The 17,272-nt window shown below is 37.7% G+C and overlaps 1 protein-coding gene across 10 annotated transcripts in view; it reads right to left on the minus strand.

The window, feature by feature from the left end:
• Window positions 1-2,708: 2,708 nt before the first annotated feature.
• Bclaf3 (BCLAF1 and THRAP3 family member 3) overlaps window positions 2,709-17,272 on the minus strand; it is a 61,164-nt gene continuing 46,600 nt past the window's right edge. For 7 of the 10 annotated variants that reach the window (XM_050164347.1, XM_050164344.1, XM_050164345.1 and 4 more), the window contains one exon: window positions 2,709-3,777. In XM_050164347.1, coding sequence (XP_050020304.1) covers window positions 3,706-3,777 — 72 coding nt within the window. In that variant the 3' untranslated portion in view covers window positions 2,709-3,705. Of the gene's footprint in view, window positions 3,778-4,479; window positions 4,506-17,272 lie in introns of all 10 variants that reach the window. The other 3 variants (XM_050164349.1, XM_050164346.1, XM_050164343.1) reach the window with 1 other exon arrangement.

Below are 17,272 nucleotides of genomic sequence, written 5' to 3' on the forward strand. Positions count from 1 at the left end.
TGTAAATATATTTTTCAATAGAAAAAATAAGTGTATATTCCAAAATACGAGTTCTCTGTGATATGGAAATGGACAGGTTTTTATTTTTTTTAAAGATTTACTTATGCATACAGTGTTCTGCCTACATGCCAGGAGAGGGTACCAGATCTTTTTTCTTTTTTTTTCCCCCTTTGGTTTTTCAAGACAGGGTTTCTCTGTGTAGTTTTGTAGACTGGCCTGAAACTCACTCTGTAGAAAAGGCTGGCCTCGAACTCAGATCCACCTGACTCTGCCTCCTGAGTGCTGGGGTTAAAGCATGTGCTACTACCGCAAGGGCGCCAGATCTCACTTTGGATGGTTGTGAGCAACCATGTGGCTGCTGAGAATTGAACTCAGGCAGGTCCTCTGGAAGAGCAGCCAGTGCTCTTAACGTCTGAGCCATCTTTTCCGTCCCCAATGGGTAGTTTTTTTTAAGTCTATATTTATACTGAGATAATTATAAATTCACATTTAGTTATAAAAATAACAGAAAAATCCAGGTACAGTGGCACATATCTGTGATTTTAGTACTTATATAATGAGATTCTGCCTCAAAAACCAAAACAAAACAAAAGAAATAATACAGCAGAACCCGGGTACATTTTACTCATTTTTTTTCTTTTTAAAAAAGATTTATTTAACTACCAGTGAAAAGTCTAGCAAATGGGAGAAATGAGAGGAGGCAATAATATGGGGACTCAGCCAAAACCTTTCTGGGATGTGGCAATGGCTTAGTGAGTAAAAGCACTTGCCACACAAACATGAGGATCTGGATTCCGATATCCAGCACCCACACACAGCTATGTAAGATAGCACATGCCTGTAATCTGAACATTCCTTCAGCAAGATGGGAGGTGGAGACAAGAGAGTACCTGGAAGCTTGCAGGCCAGCTAGTCTGACATATGACACAGCAAACAAGAAACCCTATTCAAACAAGGTGGAAGGCAAAGTCCAACACCTGAGATTCTCCTCTAACCTCCATGTGTTTAATGACATATGAACACTTGCACTCACACATACAAAGATAAAAAGAAACTCCTCAAGTCTTAGGTAGTTAAGCATTTAAGAATTCAGATTCTTTTTCAGGCCAGTAAAAGTGGTCTTGTTCAATTTCCATATAAAAATTAGATATGTAAATCCTACTCACTTCTTACTGATTTCTCATTCAGTTAACATTTATTGAGTTTCTATTGTTAACTAGGATGCTGGATGCTGAGGATTGTGGCTAACTAGACTGACATGGTCCCTGTTTCTACCATATGCTCTAAATTATTTTAATTTTAAATGTGTCCAGGATTATTTTTATATTTTATGAATTTTTAAGACAGCATCTCACACAGTAGCTCAGGCTGGCCTGAACTCACTATGTAAGTCAGGCAGATTTCAAACTTGGGACAATTCTACTGTCTCAGACTCCCAAGTGCTGGGATTACAAGTGTAAACCACCATACCTGGTGTGTACTTTATAAAGCAAATATTTCTTATACCAACAATAATTTCTGAATACTATTTTGCCAGATATAAAACTTTGAATTCTGAGACAATGCCAAGAGGTTATCCAAACAGGCCTAAATTGGGAATCAGTTGTGAAATGAAATACTAAATTAATAATCTTATCTTTAGGAGCTACAATAAATAAAACATCTATAGTCAAGCTGTTTATCAGGCTTTACTTCTATGTACATGGCCATTTTCCTTACGAGACTACAGAAACCACTAAGGCATACAGGGCCCATGTGCCTCATTCTTTTTCTTGTTCACTGTTACATGAAACACACACATGCATACATGCACGCATGCACTCATGCACACAGATCAGTCAATCAAATGATTGATTACTATAGCTTCAGAACCATCTACTAAAATATAGGAACAAATAAAATCAACTATTTTAAAAGTAGGTTCTGGACAGATGGCTCAGCAGTTAAGAGTACCAGCTGCTGCATCAGGAGGCCTCACTGTAATTACCAGCATCTAATGGTAATGGTACCAGCATCTCATAACCACCTGTAACTCCAGGTCCAGGTGCTACAACGTCGTCTTTTGGTCTCTGTGGGCATGGCATGATACACATGCAGTAAAACCATCTATACACATAAAATAATAAAATAAAAAATTGAGTTTGATGGACTGAGGATGTAGTTCAGCTGGCAGAGTTCTTGCATAACATGCATGAAACACCTTATAAAAACCACAAATGGTGGCAACATGCCTGTAATCCCAACACTCTAGAGATCATCAGTGTCATTCGTCCTCAGCTATATACTGAGTTCTGCATTAGCCTGGGCTACATTAGACCCGGACTCAAAAAAATTAAGGTAGTTTTTTTTATGTACTGAGTCAATGCAAACTTGCCATATTACTGCATACATGATTTTCTCCTTAGCCCCAGTTTCATGTATAGGAGGGTTGGAGAACCTGATTTCTAGGAATGGCACACAGTACAAAAATCAGGTCGTTTATTCATCATCCAGTTACCACTGAATCAAAGCTCCAACGTCCCTTATCACTGACCCATTTAAAGAAGAGTGGTCCTTGTATGAAAAAGAATTTAAATAAAAATTTAAAAAAGAAAATAAGGAAAATATACATCATTATGTGTTTCCCAGTATTCAACATCAACAAAGATTACCCAGGGTTGTCAGTCTCATAAAGAATTAAAAGCATGTTCTCACCAACTGCCAGGTAATAGCTTCAAGCAGAAAGAGCAACAATATTTTATTTTCTTACAAATAAACATTTCACAAAAATTTAACTGGGAATGTGTATGTACTTTTAAACAGAAGGAAAGAAAACAAAGAAGTAAGTTTCAGGACCTACAGACTGTATTGACTATCTCATGGACCCTATCTTACATATAGTAGGCATATAACACCTATCAACTGAACTAAAGATATGCCCTCTGTAAGATGTGTCCGCAAAATGTGTAATACCACAGTAGTAAAGTACAATGTTCAAATATGTAATTTTGTCTGTCAGATTTTAAAAGCATTTAAAAATATAATATGCACAAGCTTGCCCTGAGGGAAAAGAAGATGGAATAGAGATTACAAAATCCTTACATATTTTCCACAATAGCATTTGAAATTAGAAAAGAGCAAATAGTCATGGGAATACCCAAGACACACATTTACTAACAATTCAGTGCACTTGCCATGACCCGATGGAGAAGGTGCACCTTTTCTCTAGGCTTTTTATATTTGATTATGAAATGGATGATGTACATAGGCCTTGATCTCCAGAAACTTCAGAAAACTTCAAGTTAGAAGTCAAAATGTCATCAGAAAAAGAAAAGCCAGTATAAAATTTGCTACTGTAAGGCCACTGTTTAAAGTTATTTCATGTACAGACACTATATAATTCTGATGCTTGTTTTTATAACATAAACAAAGCTTTCAACATATAAATGTTTAGATATAATTTGATTAAATTCTCTTGGTGAAACCATACTCAGAAAAGGATGTATCAACAAATAATGCCCCCAAATGATCCTGCTGAGAGTTTTCGCAAAAGAGTTGTAGTTAAATACAACTTTGAAACTGAATTAACAATGATTGTTAAGTGTAAAAAAGTTGCAGCATTCCACTACTGAAAAATAAAGATATTTTATCAAGAAAGTTACAGTATTAGTGTCTTAGTGTCAATTCCAACTCCTGACCAAACAAGATGCTCAGTTATATCCTCAGTTAAGTCCTCATGTAGGGCCAGTTCCATTGCAACAATTCCCAGTTGGTTTTCTGTGGCAACATTGTGTATTCCTATCAAGAGAAAACAAGAGAAATATGAGCTTCAATAGAAGAGTCAGTTATAACATTTGAGCTAGAGTTTGACCCACAGTGCAGTTGTCAAAATGCTTTCATCTGTATAGTGCTAACTTGCACCTCACAATTCACACAAAGTAATGTGGAACCCAGAAGATGCCATCCAAACACGGAACAAACCAAAACAGGCAAAAATGGATCAGACAAAAACCCCATTAGATGGCACTGGTCTTTGCAAGTGGAGAAAATACAGTGCTCCTTGGGAGTTTTTCTGGGAAAGCACTCTGGCCTAAACTCAAGATTCAAATGTTGCCTTTCCAGTCCCCAGCCTGATATAACAGAGGCAGAGATGTGTCTAACTAGCATGTTATCCTTTCCATTGCATAGTACTTCTTATTCCAAAACTACATAGGCTCTTGTAATGATTTGATAATCGCAAAGAAAGCTTTTAGAAAATTTTCAGATGGTTGTCAACATAAAGATATAAGGTTTCAATAAATATGAGAAAAAAACTCACAAGAACAGAACGATTATGAGAAAAGTAGTAAGTGTGGGTTTTATAGTGTGGTATGATGCAAAAACATTAAATTACCAAGTACAAACTTGATACAAACTAAGCAAATAATAAAACTAAAAATGGCAGAATGGTATGTATTTCAAAGACACTGAAAATAAAAATTTATTCAAATATATCCTTACCTTTCAACTAGGCTCTTACATTAAAACTGAAAAAAATGCAAAAGTGTGTTTATTTTTAGCATTCATTTTAGAATGGAAATGTTTAATTCCAAATAAAAACAATGCTGATAGAAAAAATCTTATTATTCCTTCTATCTTGCTTAATGAAATGTTAACACATGCATATACATTTTTCAACGTCATTTATCTAAAAGTTGTAGTGGCATTGTATTTTATTCTTTATTAAGTATACAATATAAAACCATATATCTTCAAAGAAAATGTCACCAACTAACAACTTTGAAAACAAATTCTAAGTACAATAATTCTAAAGAAAACTTCAACTGAAAAATCTTATTTTTAAAAGCATGCAATTTTGAACTACTTTCATCTTGACATAGTTTCTTATCATCTCTCAAACTGATCTCCCACTCCTCCAATGATTTGAAAGTTATTTTTAAATGTAATACTGGACTAGATTTTGTCTAGCTTTTCCTCTTTTTTGGTTTTCTGAGACAGGGTTTTTCTGTGTAGCTGTAGCTGTTCTAGAATTCACTCTGAGGCCAGGCTGGCCTCTAAATCAGAGATCCACCTGCTTCTGCCTCTCCAGTGCTGGGATTGAAGAAGTACATCACCACTACCTTGTCTAGGTTTGGTTTTGTTTTCTTTTCTTCTCCAAGACAGGGTTTCTCTGTGTAACAGTTCTGGTCGTCAGGGAATTCACTGTAGAACAGGCTAAACTTCAACTCAAAAATCCACCTGTCTCTGCCTCCCCAGTACAGGATTAAAGATGTGAGCCACCACTTCCTAGCTAAGCTTTCTTAACAACACAGGATCACTGCAAATGCTACCATGCTAGTCTTATATGGGAGTCCCCTCTGTGTGTTGTGATTACCATTAATGAATAAAAAAACTGCTTTGGACTTATAGCAAGGCAGAACTTAGGTAGGCAGGGAAAGTTAGGCTGAATGCTGGGAAAAAGAAAGGCGGAGTCAGAGGGACGCCATGGAGCCATGGTCAGAGTCAGACTTGTGGAAACTTTGCCAGCAGGCCACTGCCATGTGGAGATACACAGATTAATGGAGATGAGTTAAATTAATATGTAAGAGTTAGCCAATAACTAAGAGTTAGCTAGAGCTAATGGGCCAAGCAGTGACTTAAATAATACAGTTTCTGTGTGGTTATTTTGGTTCTGGGTGGCTGGGACGAACAAGTGGCCTCCTCCTTCTGTATTAGTCTTACTGTGTCTCATCTTAATTTCCTGGGACCTTGCTACCCATTACTATCCAAGCAGCTGTCCTAAAGCACTACCTTCCCTTCTTACTCCACACAAAAGTATCCTCCTGCTACCATTTCAAATAAGAAATAAATTACACACAGTTTGAGGCCCTCAGTATATTGTGTATTTCTTTCTCCTTAATACTACATACTACTGACAAACATGGACCAGAGAGGCTTCAGCTCTTTCTGTGTCTAGGTATTTTTCAAGCCTCAGCTTATAACCTCTGGGAAGACAGTGTCAGGGAAAATACTTAGTGCACATCTCCTCACCACTCTTGCCACAGACATCTTTCCCTTTAGAGAAATTAAGCTCTTCAAACATATGACTTCTCAGAAAAGAGTTAACATAACAAGAGTTACTGTTATCCTTGGAAGTGTCTGCTTTCAAGGCTGGCCTATGGCTGACATTTCAGGGGGGTCTGACCATTAACTGGAGAGTACTCAAAGTGTAAATTACATGGTTTGTGCTATTTCCTTTTGAGAACCTAGAATGTGGATGTGTGTCCACTAAGGGGTACCCACATGGTAAGCTCTTTGTAACAACACTGGGCCAACTGAGTCTCTAGTGAGCTCCAGCTGGCAACACTGCATATACATTATCATAGCCAACTGGTAAAGGAATTATTCATGCCCTGAGTTCCATTGGGAAATAACCCTCACAAATTTGTAGGAAGTTTCCCCTCAATTTTGCTGTGTATCCTTTCATTGTAACAAACCAGTCACATACTAATATAGTTAAATACTTAGTTGTCTCTGTAGATTATCAAACACAATTTTTGCTCATCTGGCAGTTTTTGCTCACTAACCTTTTGGAGCATGTATGTATGTGTGTATTCATGATCCAAATTCAATTCCATTAAAAAAAAACCACATTTTTAAGTCTGAGAATGACAAAAAGTAAAACAGAAGGACAGACTGATGAGGCATGGTCTAGTCTTAAGAAGTAGATTGTTTATTTGACAAATGAGTAAAACAAACAGAAATAACTCAGAGACTAAATGAAACAAGAGTTAAAGAAGTGAGGCGGGAGGCTTGGCAAAGTTTTTCAGTAGCTCTACAAAGAAAAGGAGGATTTTACAGTAAAGAATGGAAGTCAAGTTTGCTGGCATATGCCTGAAATTCCAGCACTTGAGAGGTAAAGCAGGATTAGTCTGAGGCCAACCGGAACTACATAGCAAGACCCTGCTTCCAGAAGGGTAGGTGGCGGTACTAAGGCTATTTCTAGCTAAGAGAATAGTGTGAATAATGAAAACACACTTAAAAATGCAGATGACTATGGTGAAAAGTGCCTGGAAAGAGATCTTAAGGCTAGACCTGGGTAACAGGTTTGGTTTCTTTGTGTGAACAACAGATACTTGGAAAGTGTTTGTGTATATAAGTTATAATAGAACACTAACTATGCTAGGAACCAAGAGATAAGCAAATTACAGGATCAGGAAAACACAATGGTTGGAATGCTCCTAAATATAGGCCAATGATATCTAAGAATCTAGCTTATAATGAAGGGAGCATTTTCTTCCTTTGTTTCTTTCTTTCTTCCTTTTTTCTTTTTGAGACAGGGTTTCTCAACAGTCCTGGCTGTCCTGGAACTCATTCTGTAGACTATGTTGCTCTCAAACTCAAGAGATCTACCTGCCTCTACCTACCAAGTGCTGCTATTAAAGGTGTTCGCCACTATGTCTGGCTTGAAGAGGGACATTTTCAATGGGCAAGGAGAGGACAAAGTATTCAATAAATGATATTATAAAACTACTAGTAGGAAACAGATCTTGGTTTCATATTATATCATAAAAAATCTAATGGATTAAGTATGTTAACTATAAAACCACTTGACACAGTAAAGAATTTTCCTAAGCATAATTTTGATATAAAACCTCAAAGTCATACTGGAGAAATATGACAGATTCACGTCAGTCTTGAAAAAGTTCAATGATGTATGAAGCCAACCTAAACAGTTGCCAAACATAAAGTAAATACTAGCAAAATATATGGTAGGGTAAAGCTTCAGTGAGTCAAGAACCCACAGAAAAGCCAGCCTGATCTATAGAGTGACTTCAGGACAGCCAGGGGTACAAAAAGAGAACCTGTCTAAAATAAGAAAGTAAAGAAGAAAAAAAAACCCTCTAGGGAAGCAGATATATAAATAAGATACGCTATTAATAACCAAACAAAAGCAGATAAGGATGTGGGATTCTCCTCTGTATGCTGTAAATACCACTGGTGAATAAAGAAACTGCCTTGCCCTGTTGATAGGGCAGAGTAGAACTAGGCAGGGAAAACTAAACTGAATGCTGGGAGAAAGGAGGCAGAGTCAGAGAGAAGCCATGGAGCCACTGCCAGACAGATATGCCGAAACTTTGCTGGTACGTCCACGTGGCAATACTCAGATTAATGGAGATGGGTTAGTTTAGGATATAGGAGTTAGCCAGAAATACACTTAAGCTATTGGCCAAACAGTATTGTAAGAAGTTAGAGCTAATAGGCCAAGCAGTGATTTAATTAATACAGACACTATGTAGCCCAGGATAGGCTGGAATTTACTATGTAGCCAAGACTGACCTCAATCTCACAAACTTTCTGTTTCACTGCTGGTCACTCCTCTCAAGTGCTGGAATTACAGGTGTCTACCATCCATCATATACTGTAGAAATGCTTATCTTTAAGAATGTCTAAAAGAAGTTGGGTGGTGGTGCATGCCCTTAAGCCCTGCACTTAGAAGGCAGGGGCAGGAAGATCTCAGTTAGTTTGAGGCCAGTTTGGTCTACAGAGCAAGTACCAGGACAGCTAGGGCTACACAGTACACAGAGAAACCCTGTCTCAAAAAAAAAAAAAAAGAAAAGAAAAAAAAAAGAAAAAAGAAACTAGGTATACTTGTTCATAATCCCAGTACTTGTGTAGCTGAGGTTGGAGGGTCAAGAGATCAAGACCAACCTGGGCTATATGGTAAAATATTGCATCAAAAATGTTTTTAAAAAACCATATAAAAGAGAAATGAATTAGAGAAGACACTTCCCAGATCACAAAGTTTCAAAGGTGATGATGCTTCTGGTAACATTTTCTCTATATGTTGACATGTTGCAACTCAGTAAATTCTTGCTGATTCATCTGATCTCAGTTCTTTGTCTTTGTGCTGTATGACTTTCAAGCTTTCTTTCAATCCCCAAGGTCATAAATCCCAGTCTCAGACTTCCTTTCCATGTATCTTTTATGCCTTTCCTAGCCATGGGGATTTCTAAATGGTACCTAATGTATAGGAACTGAAGGAATACTGAAGTATGGATAGTTCTAAGGAACTTTGTGCCTTCCTGACCAGATGTACAAGTGCTGATGTTTTTTTAATGTCTATCTTCTTACCTCTTACATTTTATTTTTTTTAATTTCTTGAAACTAAAATATAACTACAATATTCCCCCTTCCCTTTCCTCCTTTCAACCGTTTTTTTTTTTTTAAACTAGGTTTTGGTTCTATTTTGATATATAAATAGACCATCAAAAGTATTTGGTTTTCTGAGACAGGGTCTTAGGCTGTATCCCTAATTCTCTTAGAACTCACTATATATCCCAAGCTTGCCTTGAACCCATGGTGACGCTCCTATATTAGCCTGAGATTACATGCCTGGGCCACCATGCCCAACTGTCCCTCAAGTTTTCCAAAAACTTCCTCCTGGAATGGGGTTTGTTACATGAGATACTTCTTGGTGATAGTAGATTAAAAACAAGCCCTGTTCCAGGAAGTAATGGATATACATCCCTCATCGTCCAGTTCAAAATCAAAATTCAAGAATAAAGAGACCCATTATGGCCAGGCAATGGCAGTACACGCTTTTAATCCCAGCACTTAGGAGACAGAGGCAGGTGGATCTCTGTGAGTTCCAGGAAATCCAGAGCTACACAGTAAAATTCTGTCTTGAAAAGAAAAACAAAAACAAAACAAAAAAAGGAAGGAAGAAAGAAGACAGACATTATAAATAAAGACAGGAGACAGTTAATTCCCCAACTAAGGAACAGGGTCCTGGATTAGATCAGACTGTTCTTAGATTATATTCTCTTTGGTTCAAGATGGCCCTTTTCCAGGATCTTGACCAAAAGAAATCCTCTTTTGTCAGGATTATTTCCATTGGTAGGCTTTTTGTTTGTTTGTTTCTTTGTGGAAATTTCTAAAGTCCCTACCCTTACCGCATCCAAACAGGCCCCTGCTGTCATTTAAAGTGCATCTTGCTCAGTCCAATTCAAGAAGGAAGCAGATGGCCAATCCTTGCTCAATTGTGTGTGTATGCGCGCGCGTGTGTGTGTAAGTATATATACAAAAACCCAGACTCCCTGGGGGCAAAAGGTGCTCCAATTCTGGACCCTTCTTCTCCTTACAGAAGGTTTTCTCTCTCTCTCTCTCTCTCTCTCTCTCTCTCTCTCTCTCTCTCTCTGTGTGTGTGTATGTGTGCGCGTGTGTATGTGTGCATGTGTGTGTATGTGTGTGTGTTTGTGTGTGTATACACTTGAAGGGCTGTAAACAGCTAATGGATGTAAGGAGTCTGGGGTGCCAGAATAGAATTAACACAGGTTTGTCATGAATATGTGAGATTTTTGTCTTTTCTACTTTTCTATTTCTGCTTGGGATCTTATTTTGTGGGTAGTTGAGAATCAAATGCAGTTTTATTAAAGCCATTGTTATGATGCTAGGCAATTGGAGGGATGCACTAAGCACATGTCTAGAATCAACCCTTACCACTTTTCCAAGACTATTTTATAGTAGAAATAGAACAGGAAGTATGTATCTGATAGCACAGAAAGCAGACTGCACTGAAGATGGGAAACACAAAATTCCCATCATGTTTAGCAGGCTTAGAAAAAAAAAACAATAAAAGAAGTCATATGGAACCACAAAAGACCACAGATAGCAAAGCAATCCTAAAAAGTAAGGAAAATGCTGGAGGAAATTATATGATAGAGCTATAATAATAAACACAGCTTGATACTTGTATAAAAATAGACAGAAAGACCAATGGAATAGAATAGAGGATCGGGAAATAAAATGGCAAAGCCATTTCCACTTAATTTTTTGAAAAGGTGGAAAAATATACTATGCAAAAAGAGCCTACTCAATAAATAGTGGCAGCAAAGCTGAATTTCTAGCCAGAGAAAAATGAAATTAGATTGGTCTTTTACCTTGTATAAAAATCAATTAAGAATGCATCAAAGACCTATAAAGCCTGAAACACTGAAAGTTTTAGAAAAAAACACAGGGGTGACCCTTCACAATATTGGGGTAGACAAGAACTTAATAGAACACCAACAGCACAGAACTAATACTAATATCAAGTGTAACTACATGAAAATAAAAAGTTTCTGCACAGAAAGGGAAATGGCAAGCAGAGCTAAGAGAGCCCACAGAATGGGAGACAAGGGGCTAATATCCAGAATTCACAAACTGCAAAAATCCTAAGTCCACCCATTATTCTGCAAATTTTTTAAAATTTATTTATTTATTAAAGATTTCTGTCTCCTACCCGCCACCACCTCCCATTTCCATCCCCCTTATTCTGCAAATTTTTAACTTCCTTTTTCTTTAGAGATAAGTAGTAATCCATTTTTATATGTACCAAATTTTCATTATCCACTCCTCTGTTGACTGATGAGTAGGTTGATTCCAATTCTTTGCTACAGTGAATAAATCAGTAATTAAAAATAGGTATGTGTGCAAATATCTTTATGATAGAGTGTGAAGTTCTCTGGGTATATATACCTAGGAGTGAAAAAGCTGAGTAATATAGTAGTTATTATTTTTTATTGATTTTTATTGAGCTCTACATTTTTCTCTTCTCCCCTCTCTGCGTCTCCCCTTCCCTTCAACCCTCTCTCAAGGTCCCCATGCTCCCAATTTACTCAGGAGATCTTGTCTTTTTCTACTTCCCATGTAGATTAGATCTATGTATGTCTCTCTTAGGGTCCTCATTGTTGTCTAGGTTCTCTGGGATTGTGATTTGTAGGCTGGTTTTCTTTGCTTTATGTTTAAAAACCACTTATGAGTGAGTACATATGATAATTGTCTTTCTGGGTCTGGGTTACCTCACCCAAAATGATGTTTTCTAGCTCCATCCATTTGCCTGCAAAATTCAAACTGTCATTATTTTTTCTGCTGTGTAGTACTCCATTGTGTAAATATACCACATTTTCCTTATCCATTCTACGGTTGAGGGGCATTTAGGTTGTTTCCAGGTTTTGTCTATAACAAACAATGTTGCTATGAGCATAATTGAGCACATGTCCTTGTTACAGTATTATTTAGCATCCTTTGGGTATATATCCAAAAGTGGTATTGCTGGATCTTGAGGAAGGTTGTTTCCTAATTTTCTGAGAAATCGCCACCCTGACATCCAAAGGGGCTATACCAGCTTGCATTTCCACTAAGAATGCAGAAGTGTTCCCTTTACCGCACAACCTCTCCAGCATAAGTTGTCATCAGTGTTTTTGATCTTGGCCATTCTTGCATTTACACAATGACTGTATTACTCTACTCCTACCAATCGTAAATATGGATTTCCTTATTTCTATACCCTCTCCAAATTCTACTCTTGGATTTGTTGATAACAACCATTCTGATTAGGGTGAGGAAATTATCTCAAAGTAGTTTTAGTTTGGAGTTTTCCTGATGGCTAGAGACTTTATACACTTTATAAACGTTATTGACCATTTGCATTTCATTTGTTGACTGGCACAGTTTTATCTCCTTGGCATTTTTTTCTGCAATTCTTTGTGAATTCTGGACACTAGCCCCTTGTCAGAAATACAAGGTTACACAATCTCAGAAATAAATAAAACCATAGCTCTCTCTCATATGCAGAATGTAGCCAATAATAGATGTACATAAGTAACACATGGACATGTGAGAACAGTGCAACATGAAAAAGAGAACAAGAAAAACTAGGAATAAGGGAATGAGGATGGAGTAAATGTAGGTAATAGACACAAGTTATGAAAGAGTTATGAAAAAGAATATAAAGCTATTTGTTTCCCTAGTTCTGACTCTGTCTTAGAATTTTTTGTTTTGGTGGTAGATTAGTGAACAAAATATATCCAATACTGAAAATGTAAAATTTAATGTGAAGCTTCAGAGCTTCTGTTTTTAATGTCAATTCTAACTTTATATAAATTCACTAATTTATATAGACTTTGGGTATGATTAATACTGCTATGGTTTTTTTTACTTATTTGCAAGTTTTAAAATAATAAAGTTTATTAAAAATACTTCTGATAGACCAGGTATATGGGAATAAGTAGGTCCAGATCTAATTTCATGGTATCTAGACTACTTAATTAATCATGCCTCAATTAATTAATCCAGGTAGAGTCCAACTACTAAAAGAATGGCTTCTCCAACACCACAAAAACCTAAAATGTGATGAAATGCATATTAGCTACTGCTCTTTTTCTGTGAAGAGTCTTATAAAAGAATTGCCTTGGGGGCTTTTAGTTGGGAGCCTGCTTACAATTTTCAAAGGTTGGTTCATGATCATCATTCAGGGAAGCAGACAGACACAGTGCTAGAGCGGTAACTGAGAGCTTTATATCCTGATTAACAGGCAGCAGGCAGAAAGAGAGACACTGGGCTTGGTGTGGGGGTTTTTGAAACCTCAAAGCCCACTGGCAGTGACACACATCTCCTTCAGCAAAGTCACACCTCCGAGTCCTTCCTAAACAGTTCCACTAATTGGGGATCAAGCATTCAAACATACAAGCCTATGGGGCCATTCTCATTCAAACCACCACAAGATGCTACACAGATTAAGGTATCTTTCTAGGGTAGAATTTTTAAAGTTCCCTCTGATGCCAAAACTTGGGGTATTAAATGATTTAACTACAGGCTGCAGGTATGACTCAAAGGTAGCATACTTGCTTAGCATATGTAAGTCATACGGTTTTATCTCCAACACCACACACACCCACACTCACACACCCAGACAAAATGATGCAAAAGGTACCTCACACTCAGTAAACCCATTTGTGTAAAAGTGTTCTTAATTTAAAGAAAATGAGAATCAACATTAGCAGAAACCAATAATTCAAGACTTGATTCTTTTTAGGGCATAAGGACTGAGGTAAAATGGACTGATGGGACCAGTCAACAATTTTCTCACATGTGATGTAGTTTTACAGTAGTACCTGCTAGAGGGAAAGCCTAAAGTTCTAGTCAGTCATAAGTTCCTTAGTTCAGACCTGGCAGATAGAATAGCTTCCATGTTTCATTCCTTTCTCCAAAGATTAGGAAAATGAAGATCACCTGTTATATAGCATACTAACAGCAGGGTACCTAATTTCATGCTATATTCAGAGGGCTTTGTTTAAATAAAACTCTATATAAGCCTATCTGAAGATTGCTTGCAAGTACAGACATTGGCCAAATTGGAATAGGCCAAATCAACACACATATAATACTACGATATAGGAATCTAGCTTATGAAAAATAATACAAAAATCTATTATTTTGTAAGTCAAAATATGTTTTTAAAAAGGAGATATTCTGCATAGCTGTATAATACTGCTAGAAGTCACTGCTTATAAAACGAAGATCCCAGGTATGGGATACTTCCTTACTAATTGTTGGCCAGAGACGTCCCAGAGACTCCCACAACAATACAACCTATTGCCATTCCTCTTGGTTGCCTACCAAAACTAGACGATAAGATCTTATTGCTAAAGACTCTGCACACCTTGGTTACAAGATATAGGAGAAAGCAAGCTGTAATTGAGATGAATGCTTCCTCCCTGCTGGCTAGATTTCACACTGCTGGATGCTGCTATGCAGGCTGCTAGGGGAGTAAAGGCATCAAAGGTCTTACCAGAGGTGGACTCGGTATACCACAATGACAACCATAGACAATATATGCCCACTGATACAATAGTGGCCCAACTATTATAGGATAAAGTGTTCTTGGACTGGATTTAAAGCCAACTCCACAGGAGGGAATACAAGTCTAATACTATAAATCCTGTCAGAAAACAAAACAAAACAAAACAAAACAAAAAAAAACCTATGGCTGGGAAGGTAATGGATCCAGGAGTAGGGCTTACTATTGTTTAGCTAAATTTAACATGGTACCAAACTGAAGTCTAAATATTTATGCTTAAACTTATAGACAAATGATACTCCCAGCTTCGGTCAGAGAAGCTTTTCTTTGTAATGAATACCAATAAAGATGCTTCAAATAAGCGATGGTTGAGTACTCAGAAACAGGATCTTCATTTATGCCAACCTCTCTAAGGCACAGGGAACACCACAAACTAGAGTATGGAAAGAACATAAGAGCAAGATAATAGGGAGGAGGACTACAAACACTATCTTCAAGACATGATAAAGCCATGTCAAAAAAATGATCTCACAGCAGCTTGCTTGCACTTAGCATGCACAAGAACAGGAATGTCAATAGCCAATCATGGATCAGAGAAGGACTGACAGGCCCCTACCCTCTGTGGTGGTTTGAATGAGAACGGCCTCTAAAAGCTCATGTAAGTTACCTCTGTAAGTTGGTAGAACTGTAAAGGAAGCATTAGGAGGTGTAGCTTTGTTGAAAGAGGTATGTCACTAAGTACAGGCTTTGAGGTTGGAACCCAGGTCATTCCAAGTTAGCTTTCTCTGCCCTGTGCTTATGAATTAAGGAGACTTTAGCTATTGCTCCAGTGCCATGCTTACCTGCCCATTGCCATGTTCCCTGCCATGATGGCTATGGACTCTAACCCTCTGAAACTATAAGTCCCAAAATAACTATTTCTTCTGCCAGTCGCCTTGGTCATGATGCTCTGTCACAGCATCATAAAAGTAACTAAGACACCCTCCCAGTTTAACATTTGGTAACTGATGAATTCCTGGGAAGAGATAATCATTGCCTTCAGTTGTGGGATAAATGGTGAGCCCTAGAGGTTCTAATGGACAGTTGCAAAGATGTGGCCACAGAGATAATCTTGGTTAAATTAATGATCACAAAAAAAAGCAAAAGCAAAAAAACAAACAAAAGGCATGAATGTGAGAAAGGGACCTGTGGGAAAAGGGAGGGAAAATGGCAGGCATAGGAGGGAGATAATGAGAAAATGAGGAATCAAAGTAAACAGAATATATTACATACATGTATAATATTGTCAAACAAAAAAATTCATCTATTTAACGTGTTTTATTTAGCCAGGCATGGTGGGACATGCCTTTAATTCCAGCACGTGGGAGGCAGAGGCAGGTAGATCTCTGTGAGTTCAAGGCCAGCCTGGTTTACAAAGCAAGTTCCAGCACAACCAGGGCTACACAGAGAAACCTTATCTTGAAATATATATATAATTTTAAAAGGAAAGAAAGAATATAGAAGAATATGCCTAAGTGAAAGAGTATTATTAGACAATGGAAAAGTAGTAAATACCAAACTTTTGGCCTTAAACTTGTGGTAATCCTCCCACCTCTGCACTCTAAGTGCTGAAATTACATATCAGGCCCAGTTTTGATAATAATTTTGAAAAATCTAATGTGTGCTTGAATGACATCTAAAGCATCAGAATAGCAGTGAAAGGCAACAGAGAAATTGTCCTCTGACCCATAGTGGTCTAGCCTCTAACTGTAAACTGCTATATTATAGGTCATCCAGTCTTTACTTAAATGTTCATTTTAAAGGTTAACTAAATGACAGAAATGCTAAAATACAACGTTCCGAGAGCTGTGTTGTATAATGATTCCCTCCAAGATTGATAAAAGCTAAGAGTCCTTCTCAGATGGAAGAAAGCTGAGCTGAAAAGATTCTCAAATGGGAATCAAGCTACCAAGAATACTGAGAAGAGTTCTCAAAGGAAAAAAGCTGCAAAGAAGATTGAGATCAGACACACTGCCAGAAGAGGCAGAAACCAGCAGAGCTACCTGGAGGTTTGAGACCAACTGAGGCCCCTAAAAAGGCACTCTCCAACCTGTTGAGCTGCCTGCAAGCTGTGCAGTGTGCTCTAGGTGCCCAGCTTTGTAAACTGCCACCAATGCTGGAGTGGGCTTTGTGATGCAGCTGTCCTTGAGTCATTTTTGATTCTACAAGTAACCCCAGTAAAACTCACTGGTTCACCTCATGGGACCTTAGTGATATCTGTACTTTAGTCTGTCATAGGTTCTCTATCTAGGGTGGTAGACACATATGTTACATCTTCCCAGGAAAAATTTTGTCATACAATAAACTGGCATATGCAAATTGTTTCAGGTAGAATGGCTAAAAGTATTTTAAGTTGAAATAGTTTCACAGTTCCATAAGCATTAATCTTGAAGTTTTCATTTAACTACCATACAATGAGAGCATTTAAAAAATCTAGGTTGTATGCAAGATATTCATCAGTATGGCTATAGGATAGGGTCATTTCAGGTTCTCTGTCCTCAGCTGCCCCAGGAACTAACTGGGGACATCGCCCTGGGCACCTGGGAGCACCAAATCTCTTGCCAAACCTAAGATGGCTCCCTTAATTAAGATGTGTGCTTCCCTGCTCCCCTATCCGACCTTCCTTTATCCCAAACATCCCGTTTCCCAAGT

This window comes from Alexandromys fortis, unplaced genomic scaffold (assembly GCF_014885135.2).
Source record: "Alexandromys fortis isolate MF-2015 unplaced genomic scaffold, M_Fortis_MF-2015_v1.1 scaffold_147, whole genome shotgun sequence".
NCBI lineage: Eukaryota > Metazoa > Chordata > Mammalia > Rodentia > Cricetidae > Alexandromys > Alexandromys fortis.